Below are 27666 nucleotides of genomic sequence, written 5' to 3'. Positions count from 1 at the left end.
ATTTGGATATGTGCCCAATTTGCATGCACAATTTAATTGAATAACGATCCAATTAGAGTCACTTGGCTTTTTAACAAGCAGTTATTGGCACTAATTAGATTTAATTGGCATTTATGCATGATCAGAAAAAAGGGATATGGAAATTCCAAACATTAACGTGCATTGTTATAGAATAACGGGGATACACGCCTAATGTACATTTGCAACACATTTCAGTTGGTGAAAATGGATGCGCCTAAAGTTAGTCGCAATTCCTGGGCATAAGCTCTATTCTATAAACCATGCCTAACTTTAAGTGCTTATAGAATAGCACTTATAGAAGAACACTTTTTTTTCCAGTGCCAATTTTTTTGGCACCATACATATAGAATCTAGCCCAGTGGAGGTAATACTCAATAGATCACCCTAAGCATAGACACCAGGATGATAAGCATTTTGTATAGATTCTATAATGGCAGTTGCTCACTCAACTGCTCTTATAGAGTACTAGCAGAAGCCCAATTTATGCACCCAACTGTAGGCATGAGTATGTACGGCAGCCCAATAGGTGATGTAAATGCTTGGGCCTAACTATAGGCAGTTAGGTATGTAAACACTAGTATTCCATAACTTGCACTCATACCTGCCTGACACACTCCTGACCCACCCATGCCCCTCCCAAGTTCATGCCCCCATTGGAGTTGCGCAGTCTGGAGTTTGAGCACACAACTTATGGAATACGTGTGTAATTGCCAATTAGCAGCATTAACACCAATTATTGCCAATAAATGGTTGTTAAGGCCAATTAGCATTGAATTAATCTATTACATTTCACACGCAACTGACCCTATTTTATATATTATGTGCATGCAACTTTATAGAATTAGGAGGTATAGGTAACTTTATAAGGAGCCATATAGATTTAGGCAGCAAGTTCTTGGGTAAATACCGAATACATATGTGCATAAATGACAATAATCCGGCTACGCATTGTTCTGTAAGTACAGTACATGCCTATCGTCAATGGTGCATATTTTGCAGATGGGTGTTCACATGGGACGAGCACAGGCAGAGTACAAACGGGAATGTAAATTATAGAATACCATAATTTATATTCATATCTCTCTAGGTGGGAGCATTTTCATCAGCTCTGGGGCTCTTGTTAAGTGCTCGCTTGTAACAACATGCAGATGTATTTACTTTTCTTTCAAGAACAGGCACTAAATAGACACGTTCATGACACCTAAATATAGGCACCTTCTTATAGACTTACCCTCCACGATTGCAGTTTTCAAACTATTGCCATTGGAATAGTGTTACAGATACTTCTTACCCAAGTGCTTTGTGCCAGTTTTCAAAGGAAAGTTTGCATATGTTTTCACTTTGAAAACTTGCCTGGGTGTAAAGTATGCATGGTTACTTACACTTTATTTTTGTGTAGGTAGCATTTTATGTTTATGTTTATTGAGATTTGATAAAACCGCCCTTATTACAAAGTAAATCAAAGCGATGAACAATTACAAAATAATAATAATAAAAGCAAGAAAGGAATTCCATAAAATACAGGATAGTGAATAAGCCAAACAGTCAAAAAACAAGGGAAAGAGGGGAAACAAGGAACCTACTGACAAAACTACCTTCAAGTAACAAAACATATCAGCCAATTGCGAATTGTCCGCAGATCTCCAGCAGCTATCAATTGAATGCTTAACAAAAGAGATAGCAGACTATGGATGTTTCCTCCAGGAACTTATCCAAACCTTTTCTAAACTCAGATATATTTCTTTTGCTATATTTATACCCCGCGCATTCCCACTCATGGCAGGCTCAATGCGGCTTACATGGGGCAATGGAGGGTTAAGTGACTTGCCCAGACTCACAAGGAGCTGCCTGTACCTGAAGTGGGAATCGAACTCAGTTCCTCAGTTCCCCAGGACCAAAGTCCACCACCCGAACCACAAGGCCACTCCTCCATATTAACTGCTGATACCACATCCTCTGGCAACGAGTTGCAGAGCTTAACTATTCGTTGAGTGAAAAAATATTTCTTCCTTTTCCTTTTAAAAGTAGTACCATGTAACTTCCTTGAGTGTCCCCTAGTCTTTGTACTTTTTGAAAGAGTAAAAAATTGATTTACAATTACCTGTTCTACACCACTCAATGTTTTATAGACCTCTATCATATACCCATCTCTTTTCCAAGCTGAAGAGCCCTAACCTTTATCATTTTGATCACCCTTCTTTGAACCTTTTCTAATTCTGCTATATCTTTTTTAAGATACGGCGACCAGAAGTGCACTCAATACTGAAGGTGTGGTCACATCATGGAGCGATACAGAGGCATTATAATATTATTTAACTTATTCTCTGTCCCTTTCCTAATAATTCCTAGCACTCTGATTACTTTTTTTGGCCGCTGCCACACAATGGGCAGAAGATTTCAGCGTATTGTCTACGATGACACCTAGATCTTTTTCTTGGGTGTTGACTCCTGGGGTGGAACCTGGCATCAAATAACTATGATCTGGATTATTCTTCCCAATGTACATCACTTTGCACTTCTCCACATTAAATTTCATCTGCCTTTTGGATACCCAGTCTTCCAACTTCCTAAGGTCTTCCTGCAATTTTTCACAATCTGCATACGTTTTAACAACTTTGAATAGTTTTGTGTCATGTGCAAATTTAAGCCCCTCACTCGTTTTTCCCATTTCTATATCATTAATAAATAATAGCACCTGCCCCAGTACAGATCACTGGAGCATTCCACTATTTACGCTCCTCCACTGAAAGAATTGGCTATTTAACCTTACTGTCTGCTTTCTATCCATCAACCAATTCCTAATTCACAACAGAACATTGCCTTCTATCCCATGGGGTTTTTATTTTATCAGGAGTCTCTCATGACAGTCTTTGTCAAACGCTTTCTGAAAATCTAGATACAATAACATCAACCGGCTCACCTCTAGCCACATATTTATTCATGCATTCAAAAAAATGAAGCAGATCAGTGAGGCAAGACTTCCTTTGACTGAATCCATGTTGATTCTGTCCCATTAAACCATGTTTGTCTATGTGTTCAGTGATTTTATTGTTTATAGTAGTTTCCACTATTTTGCCTAGCATTGATGTCAGGCTTACCTGTTTGTAATTTCACACATTACCCCTGGATCCCTTTTTTAAAATAGGCATTACATTGGCCACCCTCCAATCTCCAGGTACTATAGACAATTTTAACGAAAGGTTACAGATCACCAAAATCAGATCAGCAATTTCATGTTTGAGTTCTTTTGGTACCCTGGAGTGTATACCATCCAGTCCAGGTGATTTACTACTCTTTAATTTGTCGATTTGGCTCAGTACATCTTCCATGTTCACTGAGATGTTTTAGAGGGATTTTAGGTGGATATTATTGCCCCTCCCCTCAAAGGTTCATTCAGATGGGGACATAGATGCCATCTCATTGGTATTCAGGTATGTTGCAGGATTTCATGCAAGTGCTTAGGCATCTAGGGCCCCTTTTATCAAACCGCGCTAGAGACTCCCAGTACAGTAATGCTGACAAAACCCCATTTACTTTGAATGGGCTCCATCAGCATTGTCGCATGGGAACCACTAGCACGGCTTGATAAAAGAGGCCCTCAAAGAGGGAGTGGAGGAAAAGGATATAAGAATATGAGTTGCTGTACTAAGTCAGACCAAAGGTCCATCTAGCCCGTCAGTGGCCAGTCCAGGTCACAAGTACCTTTCAGACTCTCCAAAAGTAGCAAGATTCCATGCTACTTAACCTCAGATATGCAGTGGATTTTCTAGGTCTACTTTAATAATAGTTTATGGGCTTTTCCTCCAGGAATGTGTCTGAACCTTTTTAAAACCCACCTACATTTACTGCTGTTACCACTTGCTCCAGTAATTTATTTATTTATTTGTTGCATTTGTATCCCACATTTTCCCACCTTTTTGCAGGCTCAATGTGGCTTACAGTGTGCCGTAGTGGCGATCACCATTTCCGGAATGAGAAATACAATGTGGAATTTCATTAAGTTCATAAATGATAGAGTAACTTATAGAGTAAGTTAGATATTATCAGTTCATTTCCAGCGTGAGAGATTAGGTAATAAAGCGTTAGCGTTCATTATTGACAGAGTGGTTTAAGCAGTCAGGTATAGAGAGTTCGGTTTTATCTGGTTCTGGAAGAGTTTCATTGTTTGGTGTTTAGGATGGAGTTGTAGAGTGAAAAAAATATATATTTTCTTTTACTTGTTTTAAATGGAGTGTCTCATAGTCTTTGTACAGGGGTCAATGGATGATGTGTTTTAAAGAGTATCATACTATGCTTCATAAAGTTGAGAGGGAATATGTTGATGGCTATATTCAAAAACCAACAAATAGGTCATCTGAATTATTTGCAATTGTAAGGAATTTGATGCTTGGTGAATAAAGTAGCTTGGGTGATTTATCCTGTCTTTCAAGTACTCTTTTTTGCTGATTTCTTCCAAAGCAGGGTTTCTGATGTTTGTAAAGGCTTTTGGAGTGAGCATGGTGAGTACATAAGTACATAAGTTATGCCACACTGGGAAAAGACCAAGGGTCCATCGAGCCCAGCATCCTGTCCACGACAGCAGCCAATCCAGGCCAAGGGCACCTGGCAAGCTTCCCAAACGTAGCGGTTTATGGACTTGTCCTTTAGGAAACCGTCTAACCCCCTTTTAAACTCTGCCAAGCTAACCGCCTTCACCACGTTCTCCGGCAATGAATTCCAGAGTTTAATTACGCATTGGGTGAAGAAAATTTTTCTCCGATTTGTTTTCAATTTACTACACTGTAGTTTCATCGCATGACCCCTAGTCCTAGTATTTTTGGAAAGCATGAACAGACGCTTCACATCCACCTGTTCCATTCCACTCATTCTTTTATATACCTCTATCATGTCTCCCCTCAGCCATCTCTTCTCCAAGCTGAAAAGCCCTAGCCTCCTTAGTCTTTCTTCATAGGGAAGTCGTCCCATCCCCGTTATCATTTTAGTCGCCCTTCGCTGCACCTTTTCCAAATCCAGTATATCTTTCTTGAGATGTGGCGACCAGAATTGAACACAATACTCAAGGTGCGGTCGCACCATGGAGCGATATAACGGCATTATAACATCCTCACACGTGTTTTCCATACCTTTCCTAATAATACCCAACATTCTATTCACTTTCTGAGCCGCAGCAGCACACTGAGCAGAAGGTTTCAGTGTATTATTGACGACGACGCCCAGATCCCTTTCTTGGTCCGTAACTCCTAACATGGAACCTTGCATGACGTAGCTATAATTCGGGTTCTTTTTTCCCACATGCATCACCTTGCACTTGCTCACATTAAACGTCATCTGCCATTTAGCCGCCCAGTCTCCCAGTCTCGTAAGGTCCTTCTGTAATTTTTCACAATCCTGTCACGAGTTAACGATTTTGAATAACTTTGTGTCATCAGCAAATTTAATTACCTCGTTAGTTACTCCCATCTCTAAATCATTTATAAATATATTAAAAAGCAGCGGTCCTAGCACAGATCCCTGAGGAACCCCACTAACTACCCTTCTCCATTGTGAATACTGCCCATTTAACCCCACTCTCTGTTTCCTATCATTCAACCATTTTTTAATCCACAATAGGACTTTTCCGCCTATCCCATGATCCTCCAATTTCCTCTGTAGCCTTTCTTGAGGTACCTTGTCAAACGCCTTTTGAAAATCCAGATACACAATATCAACCGGCTCCCTTTTGTCCACATGTTTGTTTACTCCTTCAAAGAATTGAAGTAAATTGGTCAGACAAGATTTCCCCACACAAAAGCCGTGCTGACTCGGTCTCAGTAATCCATGTCCTCGGATGTGCTCTGTAATTTTGTTTTTAATAATAGCCTCTACCATTTTCCCCGGCACCAACGTCAGACTCACCGGTCTATAATTTCCCGGATCTCCCCTGGAACCTTTTTTAAAAATGGGCGTTACATTGGCCACCCTCCAATCTTCCAGTACCATGCTCGATTTTAAGGATAAATTGCATATCACTAGCAGTAGCTCCGCAAGCTCATTTTTCAGTTCTATCAGTACTCTAGGATGAATACCATCCAGTCCAGGAGATTTGCTACTCTTCAGTTTGCTGAACTGCCCCATTACGTCCTCCAGGTTTACTGTGAAGTCAGTAAGTTTCTCCGACTCGTCCGCTTGAAATATCATTTCCGACACCGGTAGCCCACCCAAATCTTCCTCGGTGAAGACCGAAGCAAAGAATTCATTCAATCTCTCTGCTACGTCTTTATCTTCCTTGATCACCCCTTTTACCCCTCGGTCACCCAGCGGCCCAACCGATTCTTTTGCCGGCTTCCTGCTTTTAATATACCGAAAAAATATTTTTACTATGCTTTTTTGCCTCTAGTGCTTTTTTTCGTAATCCCTCTTGGCCTTCTTTATCTACGCCTTGCATTTGCTTTGACACTCCTTATGCTGCTTCTTGTTATTTTCAGACGGTTCCTTCTTCCATTTTCTGAAGGCATTTCTTTTAGCCCTAATAGCTTCCTTCATCTCACTTTTCAACCAGGCCAGCTGTCTTTTGGAGTTCCGTCTTTCTTTTCTAATTTGTGGAATATGTTTGGCCTGGGCCTCCAGGATGGTATTTTTGAACAGCGTCCATGCCTGTTGTACAGTTTTTACCCTCTCAGTTGTCCCCCTAAGTTTTTTTTTCTACCATTCTTCTCATTTTATCATAGTCTCCTTTTTTAAAGTTAAACGCTAATGTATTTGACTTCCTGTGTATACTTACTTCAAGGTTGATATCAAAACTGATCATATTATGATCACTGTTATCAAGTGGCCCCAGTACCATAACGTCCCTCACCAGATCATGCGCTCCGCTAAGGACCAAGTCTAGAATGAGAAGGATGAGAGGGTGGGTGTGGTTTTGTTTTCTTATGAAGCAGGAGTTGAAGGGCTGTTAAGTGAAGCGGATATCAGGAACCTTTTCTGAGAACTTAACAGAAGAACATAAGAGTAGCCATACTGGGTCAGACCAATGGTTCATCTAGCCCAGTATCCTGTTTTCCATACAGTGGCAAAGCCAGGTCACCAGTACCTGGCAGAAACCCATGAGTCAGAGGAATGGCAGAGGATGATAATCTGGGGTTCCCAAGTCTTTAGACATCTTTTTCAAGGAACATTGAGCAGCATTTGATGGCTATTTTGTCTTGGATACATCTTCCTTCCTGTTGTTTGGATCCTTAACCCTCAGTCTTAGTGAAGGCAACCCAAGAGGGACTGGTGGACAAGTTAGCAAGAATTGTTAACATGTTTCTGGAACAGGTTATTTTTCCTTCATTCCTTCATTGTTTAAGAAAACCATAGTTAAGTTTATGCTGAAAATCATAGTCTGGACCCTACATTAGATGAGAATTGCAGATTAATTTTTAGTCTACCATTTTTGAGTAACATTTTTGGAAAAAGTGGCCTATTATCAATTGCTTGAAGTTTTGGATCAACAGTTTGTGCTGAGTAATTATCAGTCTGGATTCCAGAGGTAGTACGGCACAGAAAATTGACGTATTGCAATGTTGGATGATGTGTACAGAGTATGGGACCGGAAAAAGTGGTGGATTTTTTTTTTCTGGATTAAGAGCTGCTTTCAATATGGTGCAGTATGATTTATTGAAAAGGCAGCTGTTGCAGTTAGAGACTGGAGATAGTGTTTGGCAGCGGTTCTTTTCCTTTTTGGAGGGCCGAGTACTTCAAGTGTTACGGAACCAAGTCTTATCTGAAGTCTGTGGGTCTGAGATATATTTTTGCTAATGATATGTAGTACATGCAAATCTAACTCATGCATAATCATTGTGGATAGCCCAATGGGACTAGGTGTGCTCAAAGGACTGGGTTGCAAATGGCTGCCCTATACCTTGGGTTGTACTTTTATCTCCTCTACTAGTGATTTGTTGACAGTGCCAACTGTTAAGGTGATTTGTTTGCTCTTTGCAAGGACAATTTTTTCATGGCCATGCCAGTTTTATGGAATAAGTTTTCTGAGGCGCTGTGACATGAAAGAAAGTAGCTGCATATTCGCAAAGGGGTTAAATTCGATTTATCATGAAGCATAATTTTTGTTCAAAATGGTGCCATTTCTATTTTGTGTATATATCATATGTTATGTCTTTATTTTATTGAAGACCTTCCTGCATAACCCTATTTACTGTTTGTCTTTGAAACTAATTAAAGTATTACACTACATTCCCTTGAAGCAACAAGATGCCAAATAATCAGACAGCTCTGCGGTTAATTTGAAACTGCTGTTATTTATTTATTAGCACTTATTAATCGCCTCTATTGCAAAAGCTTTAGGCAATGTACTGGCACAATAAATCCCAAAATTTACAGTTACATCATATGATTAACCATTACAACCATCCTTCACTATATCATTAAATCAACACAAAACATAACCATTTTTTACCAGTTATATAGCATCATACAATATGATAGCAGATAGGGATCATAAAGTCCCTCTTGTTTGCCCACTTTTATTCCTGTTATATTATCTTAGAGGTACTTTTACTAAGGTGCGCTGAAAAAGGCCTGCAGTAGTGTAGGCGCGGGTTTTGGGTGTGCGCAGAAACATTTTTCAGTGCACCTCTAAAAAAGGCCTTTTTTTTATTTTTGCCGAAAATATGATGGTGTGGTGGAGCATCCTAGTCCTATCACTTGAAGACCTGACTGAAAGTATGTGATAGTGACTGAGTGGGGGGGGGGGGGGCAAGAGTTGAAGAGGAGAGGAAGTGGATAATGGGGAGAGGACTGAAAGGAAAGGGGTAGGGAGCTTCAGAGGTGGAAGAGGAAAAGGTCTGTAAGAAGGAGAGGGGAACATCTATGAGGAGAGGAAAAGGGGAAAGAAGGGAGAGGGCCTAAGAGGAAGACAGATGGGATTTGGAGAGTTTTGGAAGGGAGGAAGGAGGGAGCAATCCTTCATGAGGAAACTATGAGGAAAGGAGAAGGGGATGGAATGAGAGCTATGAGGGGACAAAAGGTGTAGTTACATTTCTAGCATTAGATGGATTATATTAAAAAACACAGATCAATGGTACATTCCATATTGATAACAAATAATTTCATTATTATATTTATTATAATTCTCTAGTTTGCATATATGTTAGCATTAATTTGATTTAGGTTAATGCTAACATGTGAAGGCACTAATGCACATGTTGGGGCTTTGGTATATAGTGGTGGCGTAGTCACATATGGGTCTGGGCCCTAGGTGAGCTTGGCCCCATCTACTTAGGGCTCAGGCCCATTCAGCAGCGGCATACCCTTACTGTAGCTGGAAAGGATCCCCCAAAGATCAACCAGCTGAAGACATCTTCTGAAGCTCACTACGTCCCCTCAGCCAAACTGGGCAGTCAACGGCAGCATCCCTTGCATGCTCAGTTTATGGGAATGCTCAGTTCATCATGAGAACTGAGTATGTGTGGGGTGTTGCTGTTGTCAGCTCAGGAATGCTGCCACAGGGGAGTTCTGGGGGTCTTCAGAGAGTGTCTTCAACTGGTGGTTTTTGGGGATCCCCACCAGCTAAGGTATATAAATTTTAGATGGTGTGGGTAACAAACTTTTAAATTAATTAATTCATTAATAAAGTTGAGCCAGAGGGTAGGGGGAGCAGAAAGGACATGCATCATGCCCACCCATTATGCCAGTTGGCCTACCCAAAATTTGGAGTCTGCTTACCCCACTGGTATATGGGTGATCACCAATGCACATGGTAAACTTGGCTTTCCACACGTATTAGCAACAGGGCCAGCTTGAAGGTGAGCCACTGAGGAACTGGCTTAGGGAACTAAAGCTTAAGAGCACCTAAAGCCTGCCTCACCAGCTCACCCTTCACAGCATCAGAAGAAAGTTCCTTTGCTCCTGCTACTGTCTTCTTCCTCTGCTTCTTCTGCCACTGGTAGCAGACAGGTTTGAAACATGAGAAGAGACACATTTATGCTTTTAAAAATACTCTTTTACAGTCTCGTATTTGAGTCACTTCTCTCAGACTGAAAGTACTTAGACTTGAACAGTCTGTCAGCAGAGAAGGAGATAAGGCTTTATCAAATAAAGACAAGTAATCTGTTTACCAATAAGAAGTGAGCCAGGGTTTTAAATCCTGAGCCTAAAAGCTGCTGCTCTTAATTCTTCTACTGAACACTTTTTTGTGTGACACTTGGTAGCTTTCTGAACCTCAGTGGACCCAAATAGAATTAGAGAATTGACATTAGCTAGATGGGAATGGCGTACTCAATGGATTATGCAAATTTTCCAAAGGTGTTCTTTACCTTCAACAGTTATTTGTGAAAGCCAAAATGTGCTTCTTTATTGATGTTCCTCTAAATAATTTTATGATGGTGGTGTGAGGGGGAGTGGTATGTTTGCGTGAATGCGGAAGGGTTGTTTACATGAATGGATTTATTATTATTATGGACTGGTATGAGTATATGTATGGTAGGTGGGTTGTATTTTGGAGTATATAACAATCTCCGATCATTGTTCCCACAACGGACTTTTAGAACTATCAAATGTAACTCCGTCAACAATCACACAGTATAACATTATATCTAACCAATAAGATTGCATTCACTAAATGTCCTTCTTCTAATATTGTAACTGCTGTTCCACTAACGATGTAAACTGCACTGAACCCTAAACAGGAGATATTAGCGGTATGTAAGACCTAAATTGAATTGAATTGTATTGAGTAGTTGTACATATGGAGGAAAGGAAATGCGAGTTTGGAGGGAGATGTATATGGTAACTCTCTGTGGATGTGAGAAATAAAGAAGTAGAAGGAATGTAGGTTTGTTAAGGATATGAATGGAAAAACATGTATATTTTGAAGATGTTTGAGGGGTAATGTGTGTGGTTGGTAGGCTGTAGTGGTTCTGATAGGCATGAATTCACCAAAAAGCAGAGTAAGCAAGTACTCACAAGTGGCTGTCCCATTTGGACATCTGAAGAGCAAAGTAGGTTCCAGTGGCTGCTCCTTCATGGCTACATCACTTCAGGGGACCAGCTAGCTGGTGCATCATCGTTGAGGGGGAGGGGCAGCTGGGGTATAAATCTAATGGTGTAGGTAAATGTTTTGGAGGATTAGAAGAGTGTATATGAGAGGGATTGGTTGGGGGTCTGGGGAGGGTAGAGGATAAAGTAGATGCATGCAGGGGTGAGGTGTAGTAGGGAAATGTGTAAGGGAAACGTCAGGTGCTAGGTTAAGCTTTGGAATTCATTACCAAAGGATATGGTAACAGCGGTTAGCATATCTGGGTTTAAAAAAGGTTTGGACAAGTTCCTGGAGGAAAAGTCTATAGTCTGCTATTGAGCTAGAAATGGAGGAAGCCACTGCTTTCCCTGGAATTGGTAGCATGGAATGTTGCTTCTATTTGAGATTCTACCAGGTACTTGTGACCTGGATTGGCCACTGTTGGAAGCAGGAAACTGGTGTAAATGGACCATCTGTCTGACCCAATATGGCTATTTTTATGTTCTTATGTGTGTGTGTGGGAAGGGGGTGTTTATTTTGATGTTTTTCTAATGTTGGGGGTAGGGGTATGTGTGTGTGTTGTAGATGGGTTGCTTTATGGGGGAACTGTGTTTAGGAGGAAGGTGTGTGTTGAGAGACATGGAAGTTGTATGTGGAAAGAGTGTGTGTGAGTAGAAGAGGTTTGTAAATGGGAGGATTCGTGAGCTTGTGGGATGTGTGTGTGTTCTACACTGCTGGTTCCTCTTGCTCTTCTCCTGTGTCAATTCCCATCTGTCCTGCAGAAACTCATGCAAGTATTTTTATGTAGCCAGGGAATTTATATACATAAATGTACACAGATGCACAGCTGAAAGATGTCATCAGATGCAGAAGATATTCCTCCAGTACATGCTATAAAGAATGCATATGAAGGGAAATGCGTTCAGTAATGTACAAAGCATAGATTTGGCTAAAGGTAGGTGATGCATACTCTGTAAGTCAAAATAATCACACACTTCCCTTTTTCCTCATTGTATACACACTAAAGTCACATGCCAGGCTTTTTAGCCCAGAAGTGGGGAAGTAGGAGGCCCCTTCTGAAGATGCATGCTGTCTAGACTTGCTCACTTTATTGTGATCAAAGGGTGACTGGTCCATCCAGGTGACCCTCTACCCAGCCGAATCATCTAATCAGTAACGTACTTTTGAAAAGAAAGCCACTCGGACCAAGCAGGCACCCCTTGAGTCCACCAGCACCCTGTGTATAGGCACAGGTCACTCACAGCTAGAGCTGGTCCTATGGAAGCTTTTTGGGGAAGGTACTTGTTTTACCTGTACGTAATTTGTTGTGAAACACCCTGATATAACACACTATCATCAATAAAATATTATAAATAAAAGTATGATTGCATAGGTACTTTTAATTATTGATGTTCTTAAAATATTTGAAAATGGCTGGTGTGACAAATATACTGTACAATTCTTTAATCTCCAAGAATGCATGCTTGATGGAAGTAAATTAACAGTCAGCACAGTGTAGGTTTTTATGTCACTGCTTTAGTTCTTTGAAGTCAACTACGTTTTCTCATGGTGCCTCCTGCCCTCTGGTGAGCAGTTTGTATACTGCAGCTGTATATTTTATGAAGCAGGAACGTTATCTGCAATTCTTTTATCGCTTCCTTTGAAAACATTTTGGCCTCGTAAAATTAGCACATTTGCTTTGCTTTAAAGGCTTTGAAGAATCCTAAATCCCCACTTTGCAAATGTTTCTGTTTTTCTTTTTGCTGCAAATTTGACCTGGTGAGGTTGCATTGAAAATTCCTGTGCAAAATTAAACAACTGCTAAAGAACAATGACCGCTGAGGAGGGAATTTGAAGATGGCTAATGAATACTCAGAAAATATGAAGGGCAACTCTATAGGCACCAATAGTACACTACTTTACAGAATGGTAGCGCTGACCTCTGTTTTCTCTGAGCTGAGTGGGAGTCTTCCACATTCAGTCTATTTCACTATCACATTTTCAATAATGAGAGACAGGCAAGCTCTATAGAGCTTCAGGGAACCTGCCTGTCCATAGCAATGGAAAATACAATATTGAACCACTGCTTCCTACTGGCAGCAATCAGTGGCATTCCTAGGGTGGCTGACACCCGGGGCGGATCGCCGATGCGCCCCCCCCCCCCGGGTGCAGCACCCCTCCCCCTCCCGGTGAAAGGACACACCCCCCCAGGTGCATTTTTACCTGCTGGGGGGGTGCCGCGCGCCTGTCGGCTTCGCTCGTTCCATGCTCCCTCTGCCCCAGAACAGGAAGTAACCTGTTCCGGGGCAGAGGGAGCACGGAACGCGCGGAGCCAACAGGCGTGCGGCACCCCCCCCAGCGGTGTGTACCCAGGGCGGACTGCACCCACCGCACCCCCCCCCCCCCCCCCCGAGGAATGCCACTGGCAGCAATACAGTTGGAAGACTCTCACTCAGCTTAGAGAGAACAGCGACATTGACATTTATGATTAGTACCAATAATTAGAACATAAGGATAGCTATAGTGGGATAGATCAAAGGTCCATCAAGCCCAATATCCAGGTCACAAGTACCTGGCAGTAACCTAGACTACCAATCCCCAGGTAAGCAGTGGCTTCCTCATGTCTATCCCAATAGTTGCGTGTATAAATGTTAGGCATTATTTTATAAACAGTACACCTAATTCGTTTAGTGCACAACTGTCAGGGGGGCATACATGTTGGCAGATCACAGGCTTATATGGGCATGTCATCATTTGATGTGCACAACTTATAGAATAATATCAGTTGTGCGTGTTGCATGGTGTATTTAGGTGCGTCCACTTCAGCCAGCCGTTGACTTGTCATAAGTAGGCACACATAACTGTTGGCGCACCAATGCAGCTTTGCAGTAGTACTTCTATATTGGCTTAGTTGTACATTTATAGAATTGGCACGAAGTGCTCCTCTTTGTGGTACCTAAAATGAGGTGCCAATTTATGGAATTGCCACCATAGGGTTCAAAGAGAAGAAGACCATCAAGTCATTAACAATCAGAAATACCCATCCAGAAGATCAAAAAAGCAATAATAAAGGCATTTTATAACATCAGGTATTTGTGATGATATTGATCCTGCTCCTTTGACAGTCAATAGAAATATTCTTTGCCATTCTTAGTTCTTTGTCCTGTAGTTAGTGAAGAAATATGTCCTAATGGAGTGGAAGTGGAGAAGTAGCCAAAGACTGAGAACAAGTGGATCTCAGTTCGAATCCCACTGCAGCTCCATGTGATCATGGATATGTCATTTAATCCTCATCTTAGACTGGAAGCCCTCTGAGGAAAGGCGAAATACCTACTGTACCAGAATGTAACTTGCCTTGAGTTACATAGAAACAGAGAAAATTGTGGGCAGATAAAGACCATATGGCCTATCCAGGCTGCACATCTATGCCTCTGTTCTTCCTAAGAGATCCTATATACATGTCCCAAGCAGTCTTGAATTCGTATACTGTTTTTGTATCCACCACTTCCACTGGGAAGCCGTTCCATGAATTCACCACCCTTTCCATGAAGAAGTATTTCCTCAGGCTACTTCTGAGTCTATCCCATCCCCTTTCACCTTCATCCTATGCCCCCTCATTCCAGAGCTTCTTTACAACTGAACAAAAGGTGTGAGCTAAATCCAAAATCTCTACCTCTTCTGAGCTTGGGAAGACATATTTGATGGAGTTGTGCCTTACAGGTTAGACACGGTTTCTAGAATATGCATAGTGGCTGTCCCCATGACTAAAATTTAAGCACAGCCATCTACACCAACTAAAACCTGGTGTAAATATCCACGCCTAATTTAGGTACGGATGGGGCATATGTGCATGTAAATTTTAAGAATGCCCATGACCCTTCCATGGCCACACCCACTTTTGAGTTCCTTGTATTAAAATTTACATGCACCACTTTACAGAATACACTTAGAAAGTTGCGTGCATAAATTCTAATTAGTGTCAATTAGTGCTGATAATTGCTTGTTAGTGGCCAATTATCGATGATGATTAGCCTGTTATGCAATTCAGATGCGTGCGCAAATCGGTTACATGTGCTGATTTCCATGTGCAACTTTAGTTGCTAGAATCCGTGGGAAGATGTGCGTAAGATCAGGTAGCCCTGTTCAATAGTTATGATCAGTTCCTTAAAAGCTCACATATAGCAATATATTTTTGGTAATTCTTTCACTGATTCAATAAAATCGAGTTTTCCTTTACGGTTATTAGAACTCTGCACTTTTAAAATGTGTATGCAGCAAAAAATATGTATTAAAAAATATGTAAGACCCCTTACATTGCAATCAAATTCAGCTACTGCATTTTGTTTTGGTTTAACCAAGAATGACAGTTTGAGAGCAGTAGAGATTAGTGATGTTATCATGGTTATGAAAGCTATTCTGCTGCTGATTTGACAGTTACCAGATGAGCCACACTCATTGCATTCAAATGTCAAAGCCTTTGTGACCTCCAGGGCTAAGAAATGTAAAAGTGTGTGTTCAGTTCATTTAGCAACTGCTCAGATAAAACCATCTGTACAGCAGTGCCAGAATATATGTATGGGTTTTCGCTGTCATTGCTCACATGAAACTCAAGGATAATTCATCACTTCCCACCAGGTAAAATTGCAAAATTCTTATGGAGCAGTGAGATTAATCCCCACGTTGATTATTTAGACCACACACAAATATCTTGCTTTTTCAGTACAGAAATTAAAGAAACAGTTTTTCTTGGAAATTTAGAATTATATTTAAGAATTGTTGAATTAAGGGGACATTTTATTAAAGTGCATTAAAAATTTCCAGTTACTGCGCATTAGTTGCAAAGCTTATTGCATGGTAGCTGTAGAGCCTGTGTGGTAATAGTTGGAGATGCACCCAGCATCGACACATACAGTTAATGCAAGGGTAACATATATTTATCGCATGTTGTACATTACAGATAATGTAGATGAGAGTAACGCCACCTGTTGAGGTGGCGTTATGTGATCTGTGTTATCTGCTGCCATAGCAGTTAATTTATGGTAAGTTCAGAAGCATAGCCAGGTTTTGACACCAGGGGGAGTGGAGAGGCGTACATGCACTGCGTTGGTGCAACCGACCACCTGGAAAATAGGTGTTGGTGCCATCCAAAGTCCGTTTCGGGGATCAGTCACTCCCCTAGTGTCTCAACTAGCTATGCCTCTAGGTATGTTACCAAACATTAAGTGCAAATTGCAACCCAGACCTATTCCCTGTCCCGTTCAATGGTATGTAGGTAACATGAGGATTAGTGTTTGCCAACCCCCTAATTCTATAAGCTTGGGCACCCAATTTATAAAATAAGATCAGTTGCACATGCAACTTTATTTAATAATTGGCTGTTAATTGGAGTTAACTACCAATTGGCTAAAATCGGTGTTAATTGGTATTAATTGACACTAATTGGCAGTTGCGCACACAACTGTCTTTAGTCAGTTTTTATCAGAAGTTATATTAGTTGATAGATATTGAATAAGTATAGAAATGTGTATTTTTCTATATAAAATATATAAACAAATATATAGGAGAAAAGATTCTATAGAATATATCCAAGTACTAATGATATACTGATAAAACATTGTTCAGAAAGATAATACACGTAACATTTTTTTTTAACCTAGGTATGGTGATATGGTACCAAAGACAATAGCCGGGAAGATATTTGGTTCAATCTGTTCCCTCAGCGGTGTTTTAGTCATCGCCTTGCCAGTCCCTGTAATTGTCTCCAACTTCAGTCGCATCTACCACCAGAACCAACGAGCTGACAAACGCAAGGCTCAGAAGGTGAGCTTTAACTTTCCTATTGAGTGTTATATGTGTTTAACTTGAAAATCGTCCTAGAATGCTGGAGAGGGAAGGTGGGGTAAATGGGCATTTATGATTGACAACGCCTGTGCATCACTGCCGAAAATGGAATGTTAAGGAACCGGTGTAAGCGTTGCTTCTCTTCCAGCTTTCCAGGATTTATATGAAAGGCGTTAGAGGGCTTCTGAGTGAAGCTGACTGCAGCAGTAAGTTTTTCACCAAGGGTTTGATTAACTCAAGTTAAGGGCTTAGAACAGTGGTTCTAAGTGGAGGAGTGGCCTAGTGGTTAGGGTGGTGGACTTTGGTCCTGGGGAACTGAGGAACTGAGTTCCATTCCCGGCACAGGCAGCTCCTTGTGACTCTGGGCAAGTCACTTAACCCTCCATTGCCCGCTGCATTGAGCCTGCCATGAGTGGGAAAGCGCGGGGTACAAATGTAACAAAAAAAAAAAAGTTCCCAAATCTGGTCCTGGAAGCTCCCCAGCCAGTCAGGTTTTCAGGATATCCACAATGAATATTCATGAAATAGATTTGCATGCAGTGTAGGCAGTGCATGCAAATATTTCTCATGAATATTCATTGTGGCTATCCTGAAAGCCCGACTGGCTAGGGCGCCTCCAGGATCAAGTTTGGGAACCACTGGCTTAGAAGATTTTCCAAAGGAGAGGTTTTGTTCTCTTTTGCAAATAAAAATGAATCATATCCCACAGCAAGGGCTTCAAAAGTAATCAACATCGCTTACCATCAGTGGCAACCGATTTAACTGAATTTGGAAAGTGGAAGCGATGCAGAAACTGTGTCATTTTAGAAAAGAAAAAGATAGGAACTATCATGAAATGCACTTTTCATTCTTATCTTTTATTGAACAGAGCTCTACCTTCTGTGGTAAATCAGCTTGATTTAAGATCTTTAACCCCTTCTAATATTCAGGTTGCACTGTTATTGTAAAACCCATGACTTATTAGAGCCCCTGAGCTCTCTGTTAGATTATGACCTAGTGTGGATTTCTGTTTCTTTTCTCATGATTTTTGCACAGGAATCATCTTGTGATCCATGAAGTCCAATGATTTCTTATCTAAGGGAATCTTTTACAAAGGCATGCTAGCGTTTTTAGCATGCGTTAAAAATAAGCATGCGCTAATCGTTAGACGTCCATATATTTCTATGGGCATCTCTAGCTTTTAGCGTGCGCTAATAGCGCACGCTAAAAGCTAGAGATGCCCATAGAAATATATGAAATTCAAATGCTAGAACCAGGACAATCAGCTGTGACATAGGCATCAATCGCACAATCCAACTGTCTTCTGAAATTCAATGTTAACTATATTCTTTAATATTTTAAAGAGTGCCCTCAGACAAATATCCACTTTTACAGGCAGTACTGGTTTGTGCCAAGTGGTATAGCACTTCTTTCATTGGGCTACTCTTAAGGTGTTTTATATATATAAAGTGCTATCGCCCATGTCCTAAATACTAATTGTGCATTAAATAAATCAAAACGTGAACTTAACTTTAAGGTGATATCATTAAAAGGTTTCACTCTGCACAAAACTTCACCCTTCGCAGGTCTCTATATTCGGCCCGTCAGAAGACAGTTGGATTGTGCGATTGATGCCTATGTCACAGCTGATTGTCCTGGTTCTAGCATTTGAATTTGATCGATTGTTACCAGAGACTGTGGGATTCAATGCGTTGGTTACCATAGAAATATATGGGCATCTCTAACGTTTAGCGCACACTTATTTTAGCTAGCGTGCCTTTGTAAAAGGACCCCTTAGTTTCCCTCACTGTAATTTGTTTTGCTAATATCTCACTGTTTACCAGTACTCTATTGGGTTAGCATGTAATTCTCTCTATATATTTTGCAACTTTGGAGCAAGTTATAGTTGCAGTTTTATTTTGTGGTAATCTAAGGGCCCTGTTGACAAAGGCGTACTGTTGTTTTTAGCGTGCGCTAAAAATTAGCGCATGCTGTGTAGATGCCCATAATATTCCTATGGGCGTCTACACGGTTAACACACGCTAATTTTTAGTGCACGCTAAAAACGCTAGCGCACCTTTGTAAACAGGGTGCGCTAGCTATTTAGTTTATAGGGGGCCTTTTCCTAAGGTGCGCTAATTGATTTAGCTTGTGGTAAATAATAAGATACCCATTATGGGCATCTTATCATTTAGTGCACGCTAATCGTTAACACGCATTAAATCTGTTAGCACACCTTAGTAAAAGGACCCTATAGTGAGGTGGAGTGATGTTGTATTTTATGCATTTTTTATATAGTTTCTATGTATATTTTTATGTCTAAGTCATATATAGTATGTTCGTTGACAGGTGAGGTAAGAATATTAATAAATGAAATGAAATATTCTGAATACGCTCTCTATTGAACATGCTCTTTAGTGAGCCGGGGTCTGTTTATATGTTATTAGAAAGTTTTATATACTTCTAAGGTATGTTAAAATTTATTTGACACTATCGCTTTTTGGTGGATTTTATTGTTATTGTCTGTTTACTAAAACCCAGATTTAGTAGAAACTGTATAGTTGCAAATGCGTGCTCAGTGTATGGATTACTGTACATGTCAGAAAAATCAATACAAAAAAAAGAATACATTTTGTTGGAAAAATGCATCTCAGAATCCCTGCATATTTCAGGTATACTAAATAAACTCATTTTTCTGTGGGTTCTGCTTAGAATTCTACAATACATTAACGATGGGTTTATCCCTCCTTCTATCACTTTACCAGTGTTCCGAATCACTCTCTGGATGGCATCGATTCCTTTAATTGAGTGTGGGATGCACTATGAGCATGCTCCAATCATGATGCCTGCTCAAACAAAAGACAACAAGCCAAAAACATGTAGCTATGTTTAGTCATCTCTCGGCTGTATTGAAACATGCTGAAAAACACTTATGTGACTCAACTCTATAGCAAAATTCTCAACTGCTATTGTAAACACTATCAGAACCACAGTGAAGTCTGTTATGCTTGTTAATTTTGGGGAGGGGGGACGGAGAAACCTAATTAGAGAAAAACAAATAAATACTGGAAGGCATCCTTGTGCTGTGTAATCCAGCTGTTTTATCTCCAAGCCGGGTTGACTGTTCTCATGGGAGCTGCTCGTTTCTTCATATCACCCACACAGGGCTCTACAGGGGCCAACAATTGACCTGGGCTCTGATTGTGGTTGGATAGACAGATTGACAGGATGTATACGAGTTAAGGTGGACAGATTCTTCCTTGGTTTATCCCTTCTATGAACCATTCTGTTCTAACATTCTCTAATTATGTTCTTTCAAAACCCTTGCTGACACAGAAGACACAGATAAAAACACTCGCATTTAGTTTGTTCGGTCCTGAATTTCTCCCATTTCTTCGCACAACACTAACAAGCAAGCTAAGCATTTAGCCATAGAGAAGACTGTACATGCTCCATTTAGCACATACAGGCTATTTTGTGTTGTCTATCTATGTTCTATTAAAGCAGTGAAAGTTCTATTATGTCAATGTTCACTCTGAGCAATCACTATAGTACCTTAAGTTAATATGTACATTTAGCACTACTATCTGGATAGGTAGAGGCTCTGAATATACAGTACATGTAGTGAAGTGACCTTGCTGGCATTATCCTTATAGTTGAGACCTTTTGTTCAGCAGGACTTATCTAAACTGATAGCTTATTGCCACTAAATTGAATTGTTAGGGTCCGTTGCTCCCTGTCCATAACCTGGCCCTAAAGGCAGCCAAGCTGAGAACTGTAATTCACAAGTGGGAAGCTGAGAAAGTTTGATGCTACAAAAAGCCCATAATTGTAGTCCATAACATGGAGGGTCAGAACAGCTGTATTTAGAGCAACTTGTATTGCCTGTTTGGAACTGTACTTTGGATTATGTTGAGGGAGAGGCTATGGTAGATGTAAAAATTTTTATTTAGAAGATCATAGTGAAACATCTACCTGAAGTTGTAAGTAACTTATGGAAATAACAGTAACTTATGGAAATAGTACATAAGGGTCCTGCCTCATCTAGGGAAAAAAAGAAGATATTGTTGAGTTCCTATCTCAGAGAGCTAACCTAGAGGGACCAGCTTGTAACAGTGCAACAGCAGAATCTTTAAGGTCTACCAACAAACAACCTCAACACTCTACTTGGGTGCAAAGTCATGTTTTATGTGCTTTCTAAACAACAATTTACTTCAACTCTCAGTTCATCTGCATCTCTATTAGTGTTGCAGTGATAACGTGCATTTGCACTTTGGCGCATTTCATAGGTGCCTGGTATAAGAGGTTTAGGGAGGCTTAGCCCCCAAAATTCATGCCAAGTACCAGGCTTTCCATTCAGGGCCACACCAAGTGCTGGCATCTCTTGCTCCCTGGGTCCAGCACATCTTTCCTCCTCCATTACTTCTGGTCCAGTGTCTCTCTCATTCCCCACCCCCCACACACACACTGCAGCGTCTATCCCTCTCCTGCCATCCCCACATTCTCTCTAACCTGATTAGATCGCCACCAGTAGCAGCACTGTACTAACTAAAACAGCCTACTTTAGGGCTTTGGCCTTCCTTGTCATACATTCTGCCCTCGAGGAAGCAGGAAGTTGCGTCAGAGGTGGCGGCATGCATCACAAGGAAGGCCGAAGCCCAAAAGCAGACTGTTTTAGGTAGTACAGTGCCACTACCAGTGGTGATCTAATCAAGTTAGGGGGACCGCAGGGAGGGAGGAAGAGGGGTAGACATTGCAAAGGTGGGGGATGTGGGGAGAAACGAGAGAGACACTGGACCAGAAGTAATGGAAGAGGAAAGAGGTGCTAGACCAGGGAGCGTGAGATGCAGTAGGTGCTGCTCCACTGGACCTGGGGGGTGGGAGCAGACAGGAAGAGGTGCTGGACCCAGGAGGGTGATGGAGAGAGACTGGACTGGAAGAGGGGAAGAAAGGGGAAGACACTAGACCCAGTAGGGGAAATGCTGGACTGGGGGGGGGGGGGGGGGCAAGGAAAGAGGAAAGATGCTGGATCTGCCAAATAGAGGGAAGAAGGAAGGAGAGAGAGAGAGAGAGAGACTGAGACTGACTAGACTGAGGAAGAGGAAGAAATACTGGAGGGGGAATGGAGGGAAAGGGAAGTGAGAGAGACTGAAAGTGACTGGACTGGAGGAAAGGAAAAGAAGGTAGGGGAGATAGAGAGAGACTGAGATTGACTGGACTGCAGGAGAGGAAGAGAGAGGGAAAGACACTGGAGGAGGGGAGGGAGAGAGAGAGGGGGGGAAAGACACTGGACCATAGGGGGCAGGAAGGAAGAGGGGAGGAGAGATACTGGCCCTACAGGTGGGAGAAAGGGGACAGGGAGATAGTGCAAAGATGCTGGACATGGAGGGATCATAGGGACAGGGGCAATGCTAGACAGAGAGGAAATAGGGACACGTGGAGCAATGTTGGACACAGGGAGGATAGGGACACAGAGGGGCAATGCTGATCATATGAGGAAAGGCTAAAGAGGTTAGGGCTCTTCAGATTGAAAAAGAGACGGATGAGGGGAGATATGATTGAAGTGTACAAAATCCTGAGTGGTGTAGAATGAGTAGAAGTAAATCGATTTTTAACCCATTCCAAAAGTACAAAGACTAGGGGATACTCAAGGAAGTTACATGGAAATACTTTGAAAACAAATAGAAGGAAATATTTTTTCACTCAACAAGTAGTTAAGCTCTGGAACTCTTTGCCAAAGGATGTGGTAACAGCGGCATGACTGAGAACAGAGTAGAGCAGGCAATGTGAGACCAGCGTGGGACAAACACTTCAGTTGGCGGGGGTTGGGACCACTGCCAGACAAGGTACCATCATATTGGCGGTGGCGGGGAGGTGGGCCAAAATATGCCCCCCCACACACACACACACACACACTTTGGGCTCTGCCCCCTCCCCCCAATGTGTTCTGGCTACACACCTGCCCATGACTCTCCAAATTCCTCTGGAGTCTTTCATGATGTACTTTGTCAAATGCCTTTTGAAAATCAAGATACACAATATCGACTGGCTCACCTTTACTCACATGTTTGTTCACCCCTTCAAAGAAATGTAATAGACTGGTGAGGAAAGATTTCCCTTCACTAAATCCATGTTGGCTTTGTCTCATCAATCCATGCTTTTGAATATGCTCTGTAATTTTGTTCTTTATAATAGTCTCTACCATTTTGCCCTTCACCAACATCAAGCTCACCAGTCTATAATTTCCCATATCACCTCTGGAACCTTTTTGAAAAATTGGCATTACATTTGCCACCCTCCAATCTTCCAGTACCATGCTTGATGTAAAAGATAAATTACATATTACTAACAATAGTTCTGCACGTTCATTTTTCAGTTCTATCAGTACTCTGGGATGAATACCATCCTGTCCAGGCAATTTGCTACTCTTCGATTTGTCAAATTGTGCCCTTACATCTCCCAGGTTTATAAAGATTTCATTCAGTTTTTCTGACTCGTCAGCTTTGAATACCATTTCTGGCACTGGTATCTCTCTCAAATCTTCCTCGGTGAAGACTGAAACAAAGAATGCATTTAATCTCTCCACTATGGCTTTGTCTTCCCTGAGTGCCCCTTTTATTGGTCATCTAGTGATCCAACTGATTCTTTTGCTAGCTTCTTGCTTTTAATATACCTAAAAAAAATTTTACTGTGTTTTTGTCTCCAACACAATCTTTTTTTCAAAGTTCTCTTTGCCTTCCTTTTCAGCGTTTTGCATTTGACTTGCCATTCCTTATGCTGTTTCTTATTATTTTCAGTTGGATCCTTCTTCCAATTTCTGAAGGATTTTCTTTTAGCTCTAATATCTTCCTTCACCTCACTTTTTAACCATGCCGGCTGTCATTTGGTCTTCCTTCCTCCTTTTTGAATATATGGAATATATTTGGCCTGGGCTTCCAGGTTGATATTCAGATGTAAAATTTTGACCTTCACAGGTTCTCCTTAAGTTTGTTTGTTTTTTTCACCTTCTTCCAATTTTATCATAAACTGCTTTTTGAAAATTAAATGCTAACGTATTGTATTTCCTGTGTGTACTTACTCCAAAGCCAATATCAAATCTGATCATGTTATGATTGCTGTTATCAAGTGGCCCCAGCACCATTGCCTCCTGCACCAGATCATGAGCTCCACTAAGGATTAATTCTAGAATTTTTCCTCCTCTTGTTGGCTCCTGTACCAGCTGCTCCATAAAGCAGTCCATGATTTCGTCAGGAAATTTACCTCCATATCATGCCCTAATGTTACATTTACCCAGTGTTTAGTGCTGAAGGGCTTTTGGTTACATATTAGTGTGTCTGGCATTCAAACTGCAATCCCACCCAAATCCATAAAAAGTACTGTACATATGCCTCAGCCAAAGCAAAAATAAATTATGTCTTTTATTCCAAGTTAAGATATTAAAAACCAGTACAAAAGGACTTGCTGGAAAAATCAAGAAACTGTACCCCACAGATTTTCTCAAGCAGTATATATATGATTTCAGAATCACAGCTGTTACGCTTATTTCGTCAGAGAAAATCTGTGTGCAGAAGTGTACTATGACTGTCAGCCTCTAGCAACTAAGAATGCATTTTATTTTAAATTTGTCCAGATGGCGTGCCTCATTCTTCCTGTTGTACTTTCACAATAGTATAGCTGTGTGGGAGTTGTTCAGATTGTTAGAAATTGATATTACAAGTTATTGTACCTAAAAGCATGCTAATTTCGGGAAACATCATTAGAAAATGTAGTGTCAACTTCAGGAGATACATATGAAATGTTGGGAATATAGGTTGCTGAACCACATTTCTCATGATGCACGTGGCTCATAGCAACACCTCCAACGTGCAGAAATAATCAGGAAGCTGATGTTCTAAAGACAGACCCCTGTGCACATTAAAACGTGCCAAACAGCCTGAAATGTGCAAAAATGGCAGTGTTTCAACCTTTTGTGCATTCTACTGAGTGTAGTGCCTATTTGCAAAAAAAAAAATGAACCCAATGTGTGGGTCTTCTCTTGTATTAAACTTTCTCATACAGTTTGAACTGCTGCAGTGCTAAATCATGCAAGGCACCTGCTTAATAATGAAGGACTGCATCTTTGTACAGTATAAAGCTGTTTAAAGCAGGAGAAACAGATCAACCCGACCTGTCTGCTCCTGGGCTTCTCCTGCCTCTTCTTCCCCCCACCCCCAAGAACGTGAAATCAGCTGATCAGTGGCACAACATGAAAGACGCTGGGCCAAAAGGACTGCATCTTTGTACCACACATAGCTCTTGTAACATGGGAGAACAAATTGAGCTTTTAGTTTGCTTGGGCCAACATTTAGAGACCAGTTTCTGCCAGAGTTTAAAAAAATGAAACCAATTATTTGAGCTTAAGGAAAAAAAGTGGAAGGCCGGCAATGCAATGGATCGATACAATAACAGCAGCTATGGATGCCACACTATCAATGATTAATAGCCTGATTAAAGACCAAATACAGTTCAGGGCAGCTATTCAGAGGATCACCATGATCGATACTGACTGAACAGCACTTAACGTCAACAAGGAAAAGGACTAAGGCCTGCTTGTATGACCAGGTTTTCCTTGACTCACTGTATAATATTAGTTATGAATATTAGAGGTTGAACTTTTGGTGGTAGCTGATATTGAAATAAGCACAGTAAAAGACAAAGTATCCGGCGCACTAAATTTTGCCACAGAAACTGAGGGGTCCTTTTACTAAGGTGCGCTGAAAAATGGCCTGCGGTGGCGTAGACGCGTGTTTTGGGCGCAGGCAGAATTATCTACAAAAAATGACTTTTTAAAAAAAATTTTGCCGAAAATGGACATGCGTCAAAATGAAAATTGCTGCTCGTCCATTTTGGGTCTGAGACCTTACCACCAGCCATTAACTTAGCGAAAAGGTCTCACACGGTAACCGGGCAGTAATGACCTACGCGTGTCAAATGCCACTTGATGTGCATAGCTGACGCGTGCCAGAAATTAAAAAATATTTTTCGAACGCGAGTAGCAGACATGCGCTAAAATTGAAATTACCATGAGGTCTACATGGTAACTGGGTGGTAACTCCAATTTGGCGCATGTTGGGCACGCTTTGGGTGCTTACGCGGCTTAGTAAAAGGGCCCCTGAATCTATTAAAGGAAAAAAATCTTATCAGAAACTATTTTTTTTCTGTCTTCCTCCTTTTGTTTGTTTGTTTATTTGACAGAGTTGATATTGTTTGGTCAGTTCTCTCTTCTACACTATTTTATACTTCATAAAAATTAAACATGTGATGCCTGCTACCTGAGCAGCAGCGGGGGGAAAAAAGCTCCATTAAAACCTGCTAATGTCAGATTTAATTCTGAGTTTCCCACTCTCATTTGACTCCCTGGTTGGTGATTTTGTTTAGTCTGCAATCCTGGCCATCACATGAGGGATAAGCAACAACATTTTGTGGAGGTAAGCCCACGAGGAGCCAGAGAGGCCTGAAAAATCATCAGCGTACAAAAATCCTATCTTGGCTGAAGTCAGAGGGAGCCAATATAGTCTTTCTACAGGAAACTCATCTGTAGAGCATCAGAAGCTGAAGAGTGGATGGGTGGGAGAGGTGATGTAATCTTCTTATGATAGCAGGCAATGGGGGGGTGGCTATATTGCTGCATAAACAACTTCCTTTTCATATACACAAACTGGTTCAGTATCGAGAGGGTAGATTTGTTATTTTGCTAGGGGAACTTTGGGGACATCACCTTCTTTTATGTAATGTCAATGGTCCTAATATTTACAACTACAAATTTGTTTCTGATCTGGTAGCTAAATTGGGGGAGGGGGGGTCTTTTACTAAAGATTAGCTCGCGTTATCTGCAGCAGGGCCCATAGGAATAAAATAACTCGAGCTAACCTTTAGTAAAAGACCCCCTTGGTGCCCTACTCCGACTACCAGCTTATTTTAGGGGGAGATTTTAATACTCTTGCAGACCCGTCTATTGATTGCAAACCATCAAAGCTTAAATAACATGATATGGATAACAAAGGTATTCATTTTTTGTCATCTCAGTTGGGGGCTGTGGATATTTAGCGGATTCTTCTTCCATATGACAGGGACTTTACTTTTTATTCTCATCCCCACAACATATATTCTAGACTGGCTTATTTTCTTCTTACTCAATTCCTGTTCCCAGTGGCTAGGGCTGTGTGTATTATTGATACCACTCTTTCTGATCATTCTGCGGTTACGTTAAAGCTTTCCTTTACTGCAAAGACTAAGGGCAGGGTATGGAAATTCTCTCCATGCTTGTATAATGATACTGCTTTTCATATTTATTTGAGGGAAACATTGTTGGACTATCAGCTTCATAACGATACCCCAGATGTAGGCCCTTTTACTTTTTGGGAGTAATCTAAGGTGGTGCTGAGAGGCCATATTCTAGCCTACTGTCACGATTGTGGTCGTGACCCCTCTCAGACTCGCCTTATTTCCGGCGGTCAGCTTCTGAGCTGGCTTTTGTCTGTTCTTCCTGCGTTAGTTCTGTCTCTGTCTCTGTGTGCTGGCTGCTTCCAGCATGGCTCTGATTACTTCACTATACTGCACCTATGTGTGTTGAGCCTCTCTGTGCTTCAGTATGCTTTCTGCCTGTGTCTTGGTTTGTGTTCCTCTCGCCCTCTGGTGGCCAGAACCGGTGGCTGCCATAGACTTTCCAGACTTTCTGGTCTGGTCCAGATATTCCAGCCCGCCAGACTTGGTTTGAAGTTTGGCAGCTAGCCTCACCCCTAGCTGCCTCATGATTCCTGCAGCTGAGTTTCAGCTGCTGATGGGCTTTATTA

At 41.3% G+C, this 27666-nt stretch overlaps 1 protein-coding gene across 1 annotated transcript in view; it reads left to right on the top strand.

The window, feature by feature from the left end:
• The window catches only part of KCND2 (potassium voltage-gated channel subfamily D member 2), a 244875-nt gene that overhangs the window by 191941 nt on the left and 25268 nt on the right, over window positions 1-27666 (top strand). The window contains exon 2 of the mRNA XM_030216253.1: window positions 16672-16834. Within this exon, the coding sequence (XP_030072113.1) occupies window positions 16672-16834 (163 nt within the window). The remainder of the gene's footprint in view (window positions 1-16671; window positions 16835-27666) is intronic.

Source organism: Microcaecilia unicolor, chromosome 10 (assembly GCF_901765095.1).
Source record: "Microcaecilia unicolor chromosome 10, aMicUni1.1, whole genome shotgun sequence".
NCBI classification, from domain to species: domain Eukaryota; kingdom Metazoa; phylum Chordata; class Amphibia; order Gymnophiona; family Siphonopidae; genus Microcaecilia; species Microcaecilia unicolor.
This window is presented reverse-complemented; position numbering and strand designations above follow the sequence as displayed.